The 16269-nt window shown below is 41.8% G+C and overlaps 1 protein-coding gene across 5 annotated transcripts in view; it reads left to right on the plus strand.

Moving 5' to 3' along the window:
• REPS2 (RALBP1 associated Eps domain containing 2) overlaps positions 1-16269 on the plus strand; it is a 238102-nt gene that overhangs the window by 107589 nt on the left and 114244 nt on the right. For all 5 annotated transcript variants that reach the window (XM_082609610.1, XM_082609612.1, XM_082609611.1 and 2 more), the window contains exons 6-9: positions 4147-4285; positions 9797-9860; positions 11473-11615; positions 15192-15286. In XM_082609610.1, coding sequence (XP_082465736.1) covers positions 4147-4285; positions 9797-9860; positions 11473-11615; positions 15192-15286 — 441 coding nt within the window. The remainder of the gene's footprint in view (positions 1-4146; positions 4286-9796; positions 9861-11472; positions 11616-15191; positions 15287-16269) is intronic.

Here is a 16269-nt window from a genome sequence, read left to right on the forward strand (position 1 = left end):
ATATGGCCTTAATTGGTCTTCCGACCTCTAGTCTTCCCTTCCACTCTCCTCACTGAAGTGATCTTTCTGCAGCTCACAACTGATTATTTCATTGGCCTGTGTCATACTTACCTGTGGCTCCCGATTGTCTTCTAGATACAGTTTAAAGCCCTTAACCTGCTGCACCTGAACCTTCATGGTCTGGACCAGGGGTCCCCAACCCTTGAGCTGTGGACCGGTAGCGGTCCGAGGCCTGTTAGGAACCGGGCCGCACAGCAGGGGGTAAGTGGCGGGCTCGGGAGCGAAGCTTCGTCTGCCGCTCCCCACCGCTCCCCATCGCTCGCATTACCGCCTGAACCATCCTCTTCCCGCCCCACGCCCCCGGTCCGTGGAAAAAGTGTCTTCCACGAAACTGGTCCCTGTGCCAAAAAGGTTGAGGACCGCTGGTCTGGACCGTCTTGAGGCAACTCCACTCGCATCTCCTCTGCCCTGGCAGCCCATTCTATCTGTATGTAGCTCAACCAAGCTACTTTCAGGAGATGGCTATTTTCTGGCATTTTAAGGTGTCTTTGCAAATGCTGTTCCTTTTGCTTGCCTTGCCCTGCATGTTTTGTAGCATTGCTTCTCAGACTTGAGTGTGCTTTGTATCATCTAGAGGGCTTGTTAAATCCCAGATGCCTGAGCCTCACTCCCAGACTTGATGATTCACTAGGTGTGGGGTAGGGCCTGGGCTTCTGTATTTCTGACGAGTCCCCAGGTGGTGCGGATGCGGGCGGTCGGTGGACCGACTCCCAGCCGCGGAGCTCCGGGGTTCCCTGTCTCACCACAGCTCACACCTCACTGTTTTGCAATTGCCCGTCTTTCTCCCTCACTGGACTCTAGGCTTCCTGGGAAAAAGAATGTGTTTGACCATCAGAGTATCCCTAGTGACTAGTGTCTGGGATGTTGGTGGTGTTGAATAAGTGTCTGTGAATGAATGAATGAATGAATGAGCAGGTCAGTGTTTCTGCTGCAAAGTTCACATCGTTTGGCTTCTTGTAGTATAGATCAGCTTTCTTTTGGAATATTTCGGCTTCAGGGAATGTGGAATGTGATCCGCCCCTTCCACCTGTCTCTGAAATCACGCACTTAATGAATAAGGACCTTGAAACCTCTCCGTAGAGATCAGACCATGGGACCGACAGGGACGTCTGTTGATAGATCTCAAACTTTAAAATATGAAATGGGGACTTCCCTGGTGGTGCAGTCGATAAGACTCTGCGCTCCCAGTGCAGGGGGCCTGGGTTCCATCCCCGGTCAGGGAACTGGATCCCACATGCATGCTGCAACTAAGGAGCCTGCCTGCCGCAACTAAGACCTGGTGCAACCAAATAAATAAATATTTAAAAAAATCAAGTTAGTCTTTAAAAAAATAAAATAAAATATGAAATGGACTCATAGGCTTTCTTTCATTACGCGCAGCATAGAGTAGTGTTTTTGCATCTCTTTCAACATAAGACATACCCCTGAAGTTGTTAGAGCCCGTCAGTAAGTGGCCCCCAGCTGACTTTTGTAGTGTCTTTGCTGAGCCTGCTAGGGGCAGCGTGCAGAATGAAGGCTTAGATGATATGGTTCTCGCCCTCCAGATCGAAACCTGAATGAAGATATTTAACAAACAGCACTTTAAATGTTCAAACTGTGTGATACTTAGCATACTTATAATAAGGATTCATATTTTCTAAGATGCTCAAATCACTTGGTTTATCAAATCAATTCAAAACATGCAGTGAGAAGCAAGGGGAAAGAGACGGGGGTAGGTTAAGATTGTTTCGTGCAGGCTGGTAGAAGGGCCACGCCAGGTACGGGTTGCCTGGTGTTCACATGCCCTCTGTCATTGTTGGAAGGCACTTTAAAAAAATTTTTATTTATTTTTGACAGCATTGGGTCTTTGTCGCTGCGTGTGGGCTTTCTCTAGTTGTGGCGAGTGGGAGCTAGTCTGTTGTGGTGCGCGGGCTTCTCACTGCAGTGGCTTCTCGTGTTGCGGAGCTCGGGCTCTAGGTGTGCGGGCTTCAGTAGTTGTGGCACGTGGGCTCAGTAGTTGTGGCTTGCAGGCTCTAGAGCGCAGGCTCAGTAGTTGTGGCACACGGGCTTAGTTGCTCCGCGGCATATGGGATCTTCCCGGACCAGGGCTCGAACCCACGTCCCCTGCATTGGCAGGCGTATTCTCAACCACTGTGCCACCAGGGGAGCCCAGATGGGTAGGATTTGAGTGGGCTGGGATCAGAGGAAGGGTGGTCTGGGGAGAAGACGCAAACTTGACCCATGAGGAGAGAGCATGTGGGCTATCAGAAGCCTGCTATGAGTGACCAAGGAGGAGCCTGGATTATAAGGGCCCTAAAAGACAGGTGGAGGAGTGGGGTTTGTTTTATTGGGCAATAGGTCATCCTGAAAGCTTTTAAGCAGTGGAATCAGTCACTTTCTCCTGTCCATTTCCGATTCCTGCTGTCAGATTAGACTTGAGACCTGCTAAGAGACCACTCATGCCACTCAGGGGTCAAGTAATGTGGGAGAGGAAATAGGGTGAGCAGATGGTTATGAGATGACACTACCAGCAACGACTGGGTATGGCAGCTTCGGTTCCAGGTGGGAAGGAGAGTGCATTTTAGGGGAGTAGAAGCTTCCGTGTCAGCGCCAGGGAATGCAGCAGCCAATACCTAGCATGGAGATTTTGGCAACAGATTAAAAAAAAGTGGGCACTTATTTGCTGACTGCAGGGGTTCAGTGAAGGATATGGGCATGTCCCTTCAGCTCTCTGAGCCTCGGTTTCCTCATCTGGGAAAAGGATACTAATACCTGCTGTGTCTACCTCTCAAATGTTTGAGGTGCTCGGGTGAGATAGGGGTGTATGAAATGCTTTGTAAATTTCAAAACACTATGAATTTAAGGCATGAACTACTGGATAGTGACTTTCAGGGCATTTAAAAATGGTTTGATTTAGATTCAGTGGAAACTCATCTAGTATGCAAACTTCAAAGATGGCATCTCAAGGTCATATCACAGCTCAAACTTTTTACAGAGTTGTTTCTTCTCTGAATGGCATCAGAGGAGAGCCAAGTGTTCCTGGGAAGAGTTACTTCCAGAATGTGGTGTGTGTTTGTTGGGGAGGTTGAGGCAGGGGCAGAGATGGTCTGTTGTCTTTTCTGGGGATAGTGAGTAGAATACCCTCCTAATGATTAATTCCTTGGTAGTGTGTTCATTCAGAAGCAGGCACCTTGATGGGTATTAGTAGTAATACCTCTCCCCTTCTTTCCTAGTCTCCTTTTGTCTCAGACTCACCCTCCTTGTGTTCACCTTTTAGTTCCATGAAGGTGGCCCCTGGCAAGTAGCACCTTAGCCTTAGGGTAGATGGGAGGGATGCAACAAAGCCCTGTGCTGCTCCTTCCAGAATCACCATTTTTGCTTCTTTCCCCATTGCTTAGCAGAGCTCTTTTCTCCTGCACTACTACTCCGGTTCTCTGTATCCTTAAATTCTCAAATTTGGCTTGCATGCCCCCTAGTGGCAGGTCGGATGCACCCCTTGTTACCCTGTTTGTTGTGGTACCATGACAGCCCATCTTTGCGCTCAGCTCTATTACTAAGTAGAACCCCCAGTTCACAAATGTGGAAGGAGAGGTTTGGTGATCCTGACTTGCCACTCAGGTGGGACCTGGGGACGTGGGACTTGATTCGGAGCTTTTGATTCCCAGATTTATACAACGGGAATGCCTCAGAAAGAAAGATGGTGTGGTTATAGCTGTTCTAGATTTTTAAAAAATGGTTTAAAAAGAATCTAGATTATCTTACTATCTACTCAACTAATTTAAAAGGGTCAAAATGTGGTGAGTATTTGAAGAAAAGAGCGATTGTATTTTTTTCCCCTTCATCACATTGGAAAATCTTTCATCACTCACCCAAGTGTTCAATATTTCATGCTCAGTCCTGTTAACAACTTTGGGAAATACAAAAGAAAGGTATAAAGCATGATGTCTGACCTTCAGAAGTTTACATTCCCATTAAATTCTACTCACAAGGTGTTTAAATTCACCCCCTTGAGGAAAAAAATAATTATAATGCTTGGGTTTAATATTTCTACTTGGTTTCACAAAAGACAGATTCTGTGAGCATCTGCTTATTGATTTCTTTTTAAAGTCCTTTTCAGTGGAGAGAGAACTGCAGGATAACAACAGCAGTTACCCAGATGAACCCTGGAGGATAACGGAAGAGCAGCGAGAGTATTATGTCAACCAGTTCCGGTCCCTTCAGCCTGATCCGAGTTCCTTCATTTCAGGTAACAAAGTCTGGTGGGTGAGAACACGGGTCCCAGCTCACTGTCTCACATAAATAACAGCACCCATCTTGAGAAATAGTCCACACAAAATGAGTACAACAACCTTCTATGATTTTAGTTTGTTTTTCTCTGAGGTTGAATGTCTCATCAACTATAAACCATGCAGAAAAACACTTGGCAATGATATTGGGAAAGTTATGTTTCCATTTCAAAGGGGGGTTAAATGGGAATTTGGAGCATCCTGGTTCAGATCCTGTGCCTTATTAGCTGGAGCAGTTCCTGAAATGAGTGTCGCACCTTTAACTGCATACTCATTATGTCGATGTTACAGCAAGGACGTAGTGTAGCATCCCAAAGAGTTGCTGTCACAGGTCTCCTTATGTTATATACACCTTAGAGTTCAAGTTCATGTTTGTTTTCTTTGGCTGCAGTCTTTCTCCTCTGGTTTTTCTGAGAGAAAATATGGGAGGAAAATTGGCCAGCATTTTTATGTCCACATGTTAGTTCTTCTGAGTTATCTTCAGAAATACATATTCCTATTGAGTTCTCATGCAAAATTCAAGCTGAGAGGAACTGATTTAATTCCCATGTGCCTACATTTCACCCGGCTGAAGACTAAACAAACAGTGAAATAGTAGAGTCTGGAAGATAAATTCATAAAACTTTCTTTTTATACTTCAATTGTGAAGAATAACAATATGTCCTTGATAATTGTAACCTGACATATCACAGTGTGGACTAAGATTAATGTTCTCTAGTGAAATAAGGTACGTAGTTGAAATATACCTGTATAAACGCAGATATTTTCTGGTTGGTGGTAATGGCTTTGTTTGAAGGCGGAATATTGTAGATACAAAAAATTAACGTTGACAGCATGATTTTTAAAGAAAGCAGAAACCCAGATTGCATTTATTGACCACTTGCTATCTTTACCCACTGCTTAAGTGAGTTTTTTCACAATGTATGCAGATATTTAGCCAAATACAAGTAGGTAGCTGTTAGGAATGTTTTTATTTTCTTTTAACCTTTTCATTTTGCAGAATTTCAAATACAGACACAACTGAAGTGGCTAGTATAACAAACTCCTCTGTACCTGTCACTCATCTCTCACAATTTGGTTTTATTTATACCCTCTCTGAGCCTAGATGGTTTTGAAGCAATTACCAGACTATTTCATTTGAAAATATTTCAGGATGTATCTGTAAAGATAAGGCCTCTTTTAAAAACATAACCACAACTCATTAGCACATTTAAAAAAACCCCACAAATTACTTAATATCAAGTCTTGTTCAGATTTCCCCAATTGTCTCACAAATGCCTTTTTAAAAAGTTTAGTTTGATCAAGGTCAGGAGAGGTTCATACATTGCAATTAGTTGATGTCCCTTTATAGAAAGCATCTTTATTTAGATGTAATTTACATACTCTAAATTCACCCATTTAAAGTGTACAATTCAATGTTTTTAGTGTAGTATAGTCACAATCTAGATTTAGAGCACCTCCCCCCAATAAACTACCTACTTATTAGCATTTCTTCCCCATTCCTGCTCTCCCCACCCCCCAGCCCTAGGTTACCATTAAACTACTTTCTCTCTCTATAGAGTTGCCTGTTCTGGGCTGTTCATATAAATGAAATTGTATAATAAGTGTGTTTTGGTGTTTGACCTCTTTCACTTAGCATAATGTTTTTAAGGTTCATCCATGTTGCGGTATGTACCAGAGCTTCATTCCTTTTTATGGATGAATATCATTCCATTGTATGGATAGACCACATTTTATTTATCTGTTCATCAGTTAATTGACTTTTGGGTTGTTTTGGCTGTTAAGAATAATGCTGCTGTGAACATTTGTGTACAAGTTTTTGTGTAGATGTATGTTTTTATTTCTCTTGGATATATACCTAGGAGTGGAATTGCTGGATCATAGGATAACTCTGTATTTAACCATTTGAGGACTAGTCAGACTGTTTTCCAAAGTGGCTGCACCATTTTACATTGCCACCAGTAGTGTCTTACTCCACATCCTTGCCAACACTTGTTTTTATCTCTTGATTGTAGCCGTCCTAGTGGATGTGAAGTGGTATCTCTTTCTGGATGAAGAATGACATTGAGCATCTCTTCATGCTCTTACTGTCCATTTGTATATCTTCTTTGGAGAAATGCCTATTCAGATACTTTGCCATTTTTTTAAAAAAATCGTTGAGTGGAAAGAGTTCTCTGTGTATTCTAGACGCAGGTTCCTTATCAGACATATGATTTGTAAATATTTTTTTCCCAGTCTGTGGCTTGTCCTTTTATTTTCCTAATGGTATCTTGCAAAGCAAAAAAGTTTAATTTTGATGTTCAGTTTATTTTTTCTTTTGTTGCTTGTGCTTTTGGTGTCATATCTAAGAAACCATTGCTTAATCCAAGGTCATACTGGTTTTGTTTTATTATTATTATTATTGGCCGCGCGTGTGGCTTGTGGGATCTTAGTTCTCAGATCAGGGATTGAACCCGGGCCCTGGCAGTGAAAGCACAGAGTCCTAACCACTGGACTGCCAGGGAATTCCCTATGTTACAGTCTTATTTCTTACATTTAGTTATTTCGTCCATTTTGAGCTAATTTTTGCATATGATATGTGGTAGGGGTTCAAATTCATTCTTTTGCGTGTGAATATCTAGTTGTCCCAGCACCATTTGTTGAAAAAACTATTCTTTCCCCCATTTAATTGTTTTAGGTTCCTTGTCAGAATTCAACTGACTGTAAGTGTGAGGGTTTATTTCTTTACCAGTTCTATTTCACTGATTTCTATGTCTAGCCTAATGCCAATACCACACTGTCTTGATTTTTTTTTTTTTTTTTTTTTTTTTGTGGTACGCGGGCCTCTCACTGTTGTGGCCTCTCCCGTTGCGGAGCGCAGGCCCAGCGTCCATGGCTCACGGACCCAGCTGCTCTGCGGCATGTGGGATCTTCCCGGACCGGGTCACGAACCCGTGTCCCCTGCATTGGCAGGCGGACTCTCAACCACTGCGCCACCAGGGAAGCCCCTGTCTTGATTATTATAGTAAGTTTTTGAAATTGGATAGTGAGAGTTCTCCAGCTTTGTGCTTTTCAGTTTTATTTGTTTTGATTTCAATTTTTAGGGATTGTGTTCTTAAAATTTAATTTTTTACTTATATAAAATATTAACACAGTCCTAAAGTTGAGTCTACAAAACAAGCTACATTCAAAGAAGTCTAGTTCCTGCCCCTAGCTCCTCTACCCTGTTCCTTCCTTGTTCCTATAGGTAAACATCTTGTTTAATGGCTTATTTGTCTGTTTTTAAAAATAGAAGCAAATACGTGTATGCGCATATCTCTCTCTATGTGTGTGTGTGTTCTTATCTCCATATTGTCTTAGATAAGTGGTAGCATACTACTTATTCTTTCCTCCACCTTGCTTTTTTCATTTAACAATATATTCTGGTGATTACTCTAGTCGTATGTAGAGATATTTCTCGTTTCCCCTTATAGGTTGTGTGAATGTGCAATCATTTATTCAGCCAATTCTTTATTGGGATTACTTCTAGTCCTTTGCTATTACAAGTATTTCTCTTGTAAATAGCCTTCTGCATATGTCTTTTTATATTTTTGTTAGTGTATCCTTGGATAATTTGGAAGTGGGATTACTGGGTCAAATGTGATTTTGCAAAACACCCCTTCTTTGGGGTTGTGCCATTTTGTCACCCCACCAGCATTGTATGAGGTGCCTGTTTTCCCATAGTCTTGTTATCAAAACACATTTTTGAACTTTTGTATTTTTCCCATCTGATAGTCAAGAAATCATGTCTTTGTGTGGCCTTAACTTACAGATGTCTCACGAACAAGGTTGAACTTTTTTTTTTCAATATGATTAAGAGTCAGTTGCATCTATTTCTTTAAACTCTCATAGCTCAATCCATTTTTACAGTGGGTTACTGGTCTTTATTTTTTTTAAAAGAGCTGTATATATTGGGTGTATTAACATTCAGTCACTGATGGATCAATGCTGTGGGTAGCTGTAGTTTACTGGGCTGACAGACCCCTTGTAAGAAAACGTCTGGATTCATGGTTTTGATCTTTGACTGCTGACCGCTTTTAAGCCTCCCTTCTACCTCTTCTGCCCCACATGTGGCTCTCAGGTGGATCTGAAAATGGCTGGGCAGAGCAAGGAAAGGAGGCTTGTTTGGGGTTTCTTTGTTGCTTGGGGGTGGGGCTGGGGCGAGGGTTCCAGCTCCCCGTTTGACCTGTCAGCACCGAAGGAGGGAGCACTCGGGCTTGCTCAAGTGCTCCTTCTCTGACCTCGTTAGCCATCATCTTCCCTGTGGGCACCATCCAACCACTCTGGGACACCGTGGGCCGACAGTCTCTCTCTACTGTGTGAAGGCCAGGCCAGGTCTCTAGCTGTGGGTTTGAGCCTATTATACTTTGAAGAAAGGCGATCAGGAGGGAAAAAGAAGAATGAAATTAGGGGAGAATGCCTTTCTATGTATAAAATAGCTGGCAAATGGGCTTTCAAGACATTTCTGACAAATGTTTGACAAAGCAAGGAGGCTGCATGGATGGCCAACAGTCCTGTGTCAGCATTATTTCCAGGATGCTCTTGGGGAGAAGGCTCATTCGTTTATAGGGTACTTTGTCTTTGATCCTTCATCTATCAAAGGAAAATAAGTCTGCCTTAGGGTCTACTATAATCCTTTGTTTCAAGGCCAGTTAGAAGTCTCCTTATGGCTAAGGAAAGACTTTTGACTTTATCAGTTTAGAATAGAGTTTAGGGCTTTGATTTGAGTGTTCTTTGTATTAGACTTGAGGCTTTTGAATTGTGAAACTGTTTTGAGAGCAGAAAGCATAAAAATTTCAATCTCAATAAGGATTGGGTCTAAACATTTTAAGTGCAATTGGGACTTGAAGCTACATAACATGTAAAATTGAATGATTACCTGATTTCCATTGATATTGGTAAATTTGCAATGAATAAAGAAAGTAGCAAGAGGTTCCTGGATACGATTCTTGAAGAGCCACCAAGAGATCTTAAATCTCACTGAAACGCTTTCCCAAGATGTCTGTCTTATCTCTAGTATGATGAGATTAATGGTGTTAGTTTTTCTTCTTTTTGCTGTTTCCTACCATGATCCTGTATTACTTTTGCATCCGTTCATTAAAAGTGCTCGACAGATTTTTACTTTGATAATTTTGATAGTTATCTTTTGAGTTTTTAGTAAATTTTGCAGATTTTTGGAAATACGAAGAAGGAATTCATATAATTTTCATGTCATAATAAGTATTAGGTCGTTAGTTCTTTTGCCCTGTTCTAATTTACATACTCTTTTAAAAGCCGTTTGTATGTTGCTTTTTAGCCACACAATTCGTAGTTGCTTTGATGAATAATTGTTATATTTGTGGTTATATGGTAGGAATTGCTGAATGAAAGAAATGGTGATTCGTTTACATATAAATATAAAAGCTGCTCTAGATAAGTAATTCATGATTTATTTAAACAATGGCTCTTGACAGGTTCTGTGGCCAAGAACTTCTTCACCAAATCAAAGCTTTCCATTCCAGAACTCTCCTATATATGGTAAGTACAGTTAATGCCTCATAGTATCATACTGTTATCCATAGCCATCCCTTAGCTCCTACTTTTGCATTTTAAAAATCTAATCTTTTGAATTTTTTAAAATACAGACTAAGAGAATGAAAAGAACTTAGATTATTGTTGCTGTGAGGATTAAGTAAGTTATATGGAAAGCACAATGAATAGTGTCTGGCACATACTACGCACTGCTTTAGCTCTTACTTAAAAAGCAATTTCCTAATTATTATCCTCACCTAGATGCCTTTTCAGTCTAAGCAGTTGTGTGAGCATATGAGAATTTCCATCTTGTGTGTTTTATTTTCAGATTTTTCTACTTGATGTGGTGTAAGTGACCAGAGAACCTTGAAAAGCTATTCTTTATAATATTTTATGAGGCCGGGCGAACAGAAGTTCCACAGATATTTTGGAATTAAGTTAAATTTGACTCTTCTCGCTGCCTCTGAGCTTCGTAAATTTGGCTGGTGTTTATCAGCTGGGCCCTGGTTCAGACTTGCACATGTGGCGTGCCTGGTGCTCTGCTGCTGTGCCGGCTCCATCACCAGCTCCAGAAGGGCTGTGCTGGTTGGTCCAGATGGCTCTGTTTGCGTTTATGAAAATGCTCCGTACCTCTGTAAACTCCCAGCTGCGTGTGGGCTCTTCTTCCTCAAGACTGGGTGGGAGACCACCCTGTGATAAATATATAATTAAAGTATTGTATTTATGTAAAACTTTTTTTCATGAGGATTTACAAAAAAATTATAATAGAGTTTAAAATTGCTTGTCATGTTTTGTGCATCATATTGGAAAACTATTCCATTGGCACTTGTGAATGCCACTGTATCCTGAGCTGAATTTCGGTTTTTTGGCAATATATTCTAGCATTAAAAAAAAAAAAAAAGGCAAGCCCTATTAGGCTTTAAAGCTAGGAAAAAAGAGAAACTATCATTTTGTAAAGAATACAGTCTGTTTTGGCAGAATTCCCAGTCCTAACATTATCAGCATGAGGGTTTCTATCTTTTTGTTGAGACATATCCATGTAAGCTTTGTGGGATTCTCTCCACCCAGTGTTTGAAACAGTTCCCTGGCTCCTCACGTTGGGGAGCTGGTGCTTTCTGAATATTCAAGGGGGACAAGGATGTGAAGGGTCCAAAGGAAAGTTCCGGAGCTTACCTTCTGTGGTTTTTCTTTCAAATAGTAACCCCCTTTCTACTATGATTGTATATGCCTTCTCGCTCTGCATGTCCTAACACAAGCGTACTCGTCTCTGTACACCTAAGAGACTGGTTGAGCTTCTGGGGTCTTAGTTACTTTGGCAGACAGGCCTCTGCTTTTCAGTGGGAAACAAGGGCTGAAGCAAAGATAAGCCTTTTCAAGCCTCTCCCTTTCTTCTTTTCTATCTCATCTGATTCCAGCCTTCCCTAGTTGCTAGTTTTATCTGAAAACATAGTTCAACCAGTATTTACTGAGCTTACTTGTGTTTTCCCAGGAGGGAGTTCTCAAAGTTTTGATACAACATTCGCAGCTTGAAAAGTTCAAGGTTTTTCCTTAAAGCTGAGAAATGAAGTGCTTGTATCTGAGCCCTGTGTTAGGCGCTCATAACATCTGCTATCCTTAGGGAACTGAGCGATGCTGACTGCGATGGAGCCCTGAGCCTGCCGGAGTTCTGTGCTGCGTTTCATCTCATTGTGGCCCGGAAGAACGGCTACCCACTGCCTGAGGGCCTGCCTCCAACTCTGCAGCCGGAGTACCTGCAAGCAGGTAATGCCTCATCATAAATCCTAAACCTTAGGCGTTTCCTTCCAGACCTTGGAAGAGAGTTTTGTTCCTTAAGGTGTTGTCCAGACACTTTGAGGACTCCTTTGTATATACAGTTACTGTTCATTAACTGATATTAGACTCTCACAACTTATAATGTGAGTCATAGGGATGATCTAGCAAATGTGAGTCATCTTTTATCTCCATTCTAGTACTGTCTGGATGGATTTGAACCAAAGTCACTTAACCCTTTCATGAAAATTGTGGACCAGGCAACTACTGAATCCCCAGCTGATAAAAAATTAAGAGGAAGATCTTCCTGTAGAGCCAATGCTGACTTGCCATCTTTAGGCCCATCCTGGTATCCCCGAGTGGCCTTGGGCAACGGAATGGACTAGGAGTCTTGTACCTAATGAAAAAGTTTAAAAATTACATGCAGTGAAATGTATGAAAGGCTCCGATCTTAAATGTACACTCGATTTTTAAAATATGTATCCACCCATGTAACTGCAATCAGATATAGAACATTCTAGCATGCCAGAAAGTTAGAATAGAGCTCTCTTTGTCTTTCTCATTAATAAAACAGTTAATCCCCAAATCCTTTGGATAGGAAAGAGTCATGGTGAGTCCAACTTTTGTATTAACTTCTTTGGAAGATTGAAAAAATGAATAGTGTCTCTTGCCCTTTCAAAGGCAGTGGGCTGATTTCTGATGTGAATTCTGTTATTCACAGAAGTATAGCCTCCATCGAAGGGGTCCAGAAATAGCTGGTGCTTTCAACAGCCTTTCTCACTTTTTAGAGAGGGCCTCTAAAACATGAGAGCTTAGTCATTGATGATTATTGGCAGGAGGGAACCAGTGTCTAAAGAAAATGTGGTTAGTCCTGAACAGATCATAAATTTCGTGGTTAGATCTGGAAAGGACTTAGATTATCTTGTCTTGTCCCCTCCTCATAACGGCACTAGATTCAAAGTACCCAATGACTTATCTAAGTCCGTCTTCGGGTCTCTGACTCTTAAATAAAAAGTCTGTTGTTCTGTGTTCGGTAGTGATGGGGTGGAGGCTCAACCAAAAGGAAGAGACTAAGTATGTGGCTGGTGCCAGGGACCGGTGAACATGTTGGGGGAAGCATGACCCATTCTGGGATCTTGCCCAGAGGCCCTCAGAAAATGTACAAAGGGGGGGGTTCAGAGAGCAAAAGCTATTACTTGTTTCAGAGCTTGGTCTTTGCTAATAGCAGCTGCTTTCTGACTCCAGCGGGCCGTAACTCCAGCATGTTCCCCTTCCTTACAGGCTGGGGGAGACCCTCAGGGGTCCCTAGGAACTAGTTTGCAGTTGGGCAGCATGACACACTGCTGTGTTTCCTCTTTAGTGTGTCTCTCTGTGTCCCTGTCTCTGTCTCGCTCTCTCTCCTCCCTCTCTTTCCTGTTTGGGGTCTTGAGGAATGCTGTTTCTTTGTTCTTATGTGGTGTGGCTATGGAACCTAGGCTGGGTGTCATGACTCCTTATTTGAGGAGTCACTTTGTAGGTGTTCAGGTGTTTCACGGCCTGTTTCAAAAGTCACTGATGAAATTTTTAAAGGTCTGAAAGCCCTGAGCAAAAAGTGTATTGACAAAAGAGAAATAGCCTCTTGATTCCTTTACTGCTGCAAATGGCTGCTTTTACCTTGCTTACGCAGTACAGGGGAGTCTAAAAAATAGAGCCTCAGTCAAGAGCATCTCCCTTCATTTTGAATGAAGTCCCCTCTCATTTCTTAATGGCCTTTTATGGAGCATGCATTTATATAGAAACAACTGAAGAAGAATCCATCATATACCCTTCAATTAAACAAAAATTGCACATCATTTCCAGAGTTTGTGGGATTAATCTTAAATAATAATTAAATAGTTTTAACAGAAATCATGAGAGACCTCATAAAACCCCATCAAACTTAGTGATAGTATATTTTAGGCAAACCCTAAGGGTTTAGTAGTTAACTTTTAAATGGTTTATCACCCTTGTTTATTTTTGTATTTGGTTCAAGAAAATGGCCAGAACTCTTTGGGTCTTCTCTGTGCTTTTTCATTTTTTTTTTAGAAATTTATTTATTTTATTTATTTTATTTTTGGCTGTGTTGGGTCTTTGTTGCTGTGAGCGGGCTTTCTCTAGTTGAGGCGAACAGGCTTCTCATTGCGGTGGCTTCTCTTGTTGCGGAGCACGGGCTCTAGGCACGCGTGCTTCAGTAGTTGTGGCTCGCGGGCTCAGTAGTTGTGGCTTGCAGGCTCTAGCGTGCGGGCTCAGTAGTTGTGGTGCAAGGGCTTAGTTGCTCTGCGGCATGTGGGATCTTCCTGGACCAGGGCTCGAACCCATGTCCCCTGTGTTGGCAGGTGATTCTTAACCACTGTGCCACCAGGGAAGTCCCTGCCAATCCATTTTTAACATTTGATTCAAAAAAATGTTTTTAAACATGGCATTAAAATTTTGATTTCTTTTTTTTTTTTTTTTTTTGCACGGGCCTCTCACCATCGCGGCCTCTCCCGCTGAGGAGCACAGGCTCCAGACGCGCAGGCTCAGCAGCCGTGGCCCACGGGCCCAGCCGCTCCACGGCATGTGGGATCTTCCCGAACCGGGGCACGAACCTGTGTCTCCTGCATTGGCAGGCGGATTCCCAACCACTGTGCCACCAGGGAAGCCCTAAAATTTTGATTTCTTAATAGCTGGTCTTGACAAATTTGATTTGTAGCTTCTGTTTACTGTCTACCACAGTCTGCTTTTCCTCTTTGGAATATTGATAGTTTTCCTGGTTGTTGAGACATTTCTTTTTTACTTACTTTGTGACAAAAGTGGTGAAACAGAATCTGTTTCTAAGAAATAGTGTGAGTGTTCAGTGTTAGCTTACCAGGTAGCCTGGTTTTTCTTACGCTGATCCACTCAGCTACCCAGCTAACAGCTGCTGTCACTATACTATGTTGGAAGAAACCCATAATGTGATTATTTCATTGTTATAAATCAGGAAGAACTTGTGCTCTTATTTTTGTTATTCCTGCTAACCAAAAGAAATGAGTATTTCATAAAGCTTTCTTCGGCACATATCATTGTAAGATCTTGTCTATTTACTTCCAGTAGTAATAGCTAAAATGAAGTATTTCCTCAGTTAATGTTTATGGTATTCAAACTATCACCATAGTTACTGCCATTTTAAAATGCTGCTAGTAGCTTAGTTAAAACTGAAGTATTGTGATAGTGATGGTTAAGGTGGAAAATGACTTCTGTGTTACAACATGAAATGCTGACAGCATGGACCCTCCAGCAGGAGTGCTGGCAGTTCAAGTCCTTGCTCTTCATTTACTGGCTCTCTGACCTTGACTAAGGTGCTTACCTTCGCTGCTCCTTAGTTTTATTGCGTGTAAAGTGGGCATGGCAGAAGTACTAGCTTGTATATGTAAAGAACTTGAAATACTACCTCAGCGTGATTAGTGCCATCTCTAGTATATAGGAGCTGGCTGATTTTGTTGCTCTATTTACCAAGCACAGAAAAGCTGCTAGGAAACACCATGACTATAGTATATATTCTTATGCATTCTTTTTGTTTCTTCTTAGCCTTTCCTAAGCCCAAGTGGGAGTGTGCGTTATTTGATTCTTATTCTGAGTCAGTGCCAGCAAACCAACAACCCCGTGACTTGAATCGGATGGAGGTAAAAGATCTTCATGTGTTAATAAGTAAGGATGTGTGTACTATTAAATCCATTAGCTGATTGTTCTTTACAAACTCTGGAAAATTTGATTTCATAACGATTTCTCTTAATACTTAGTACTTACTTTGAAGCTCAGCATTTCAAATCTAGACACCAGATATATCTATAATTATCTTTTTTTCTCTTCTCCCTAAAACTAGATTTGGTGAAAAAGCAAAGTAGCCTCTTGACCTTTTAGAGGTGAAATTTAGGTATAGCCAAACTAAGCCAGAAAAATGTAAGCCAGGTTATTTACTTTAACCGAGCTTTAATTTTGAAGTAAGCATTGTAAAGTTCTATTTTTAGCAGCTGACTATTAACAAGGTGTAATGAATCAGAACAGTTTTGAGAGGAGGTTTGAGAACTGTATATGAGGGCCCCAGATCACATTGAAAGCTGCCTGATTTGGATGATCCTCAAGAGAAACCCGAAGAATTCCTATAACGTTGGGCCACTGATGCAGGGGCTTAACTGTGTGCTTTAGGCGTTCTTACGGTTATTGTTAATATCAGCACTTTCGTCACCATCACCACCATCATGATTGCTGTGATGACAACTTACGATATCTGCTGTTCCCACCCTGAAAAAAAGTCTGGAAATGTTTCATAAATGGAGGTTTGTTCATAGGCTCCTATTACAGTGCTCCGACGTTGCAAGATGATAGAAGTCAGAGGCAGGATACAGGGCCATTTAAAAAATTTCTTGTGATTGTGTGTGATTATTTATTCTTTCCCACAAGGCTCTCGTGCCTGTAGTGCATGTTGTGGATGCCATCCTCTGCTCCTCTCTGAGCGAATCAAGCCTGCTTCTGCTGCGCCCCCTCTGATAACGTCTCTCTTGGCCTCTCTACTGCGCTTTCTTTGAGTCGTAGTCTCCGTGTTCCTTTCCTCAGCAGATTTCTACTCGGAAGGAGATAAAGTGATTTCAGGTGGAGTGATAGATGT

Source organism: Mesoplodon mirus (genome assembly GCF_964341445.2).
Source record: "Mesoplodon mirus genome assembly, chromosome: X".
Lineage (NCBI taxonomy): Eukaryota > Metazoa > Chordata > Mammalia > Artiodactyla > Ziphiidae > Mesoplodon > Mesoplodon mirus.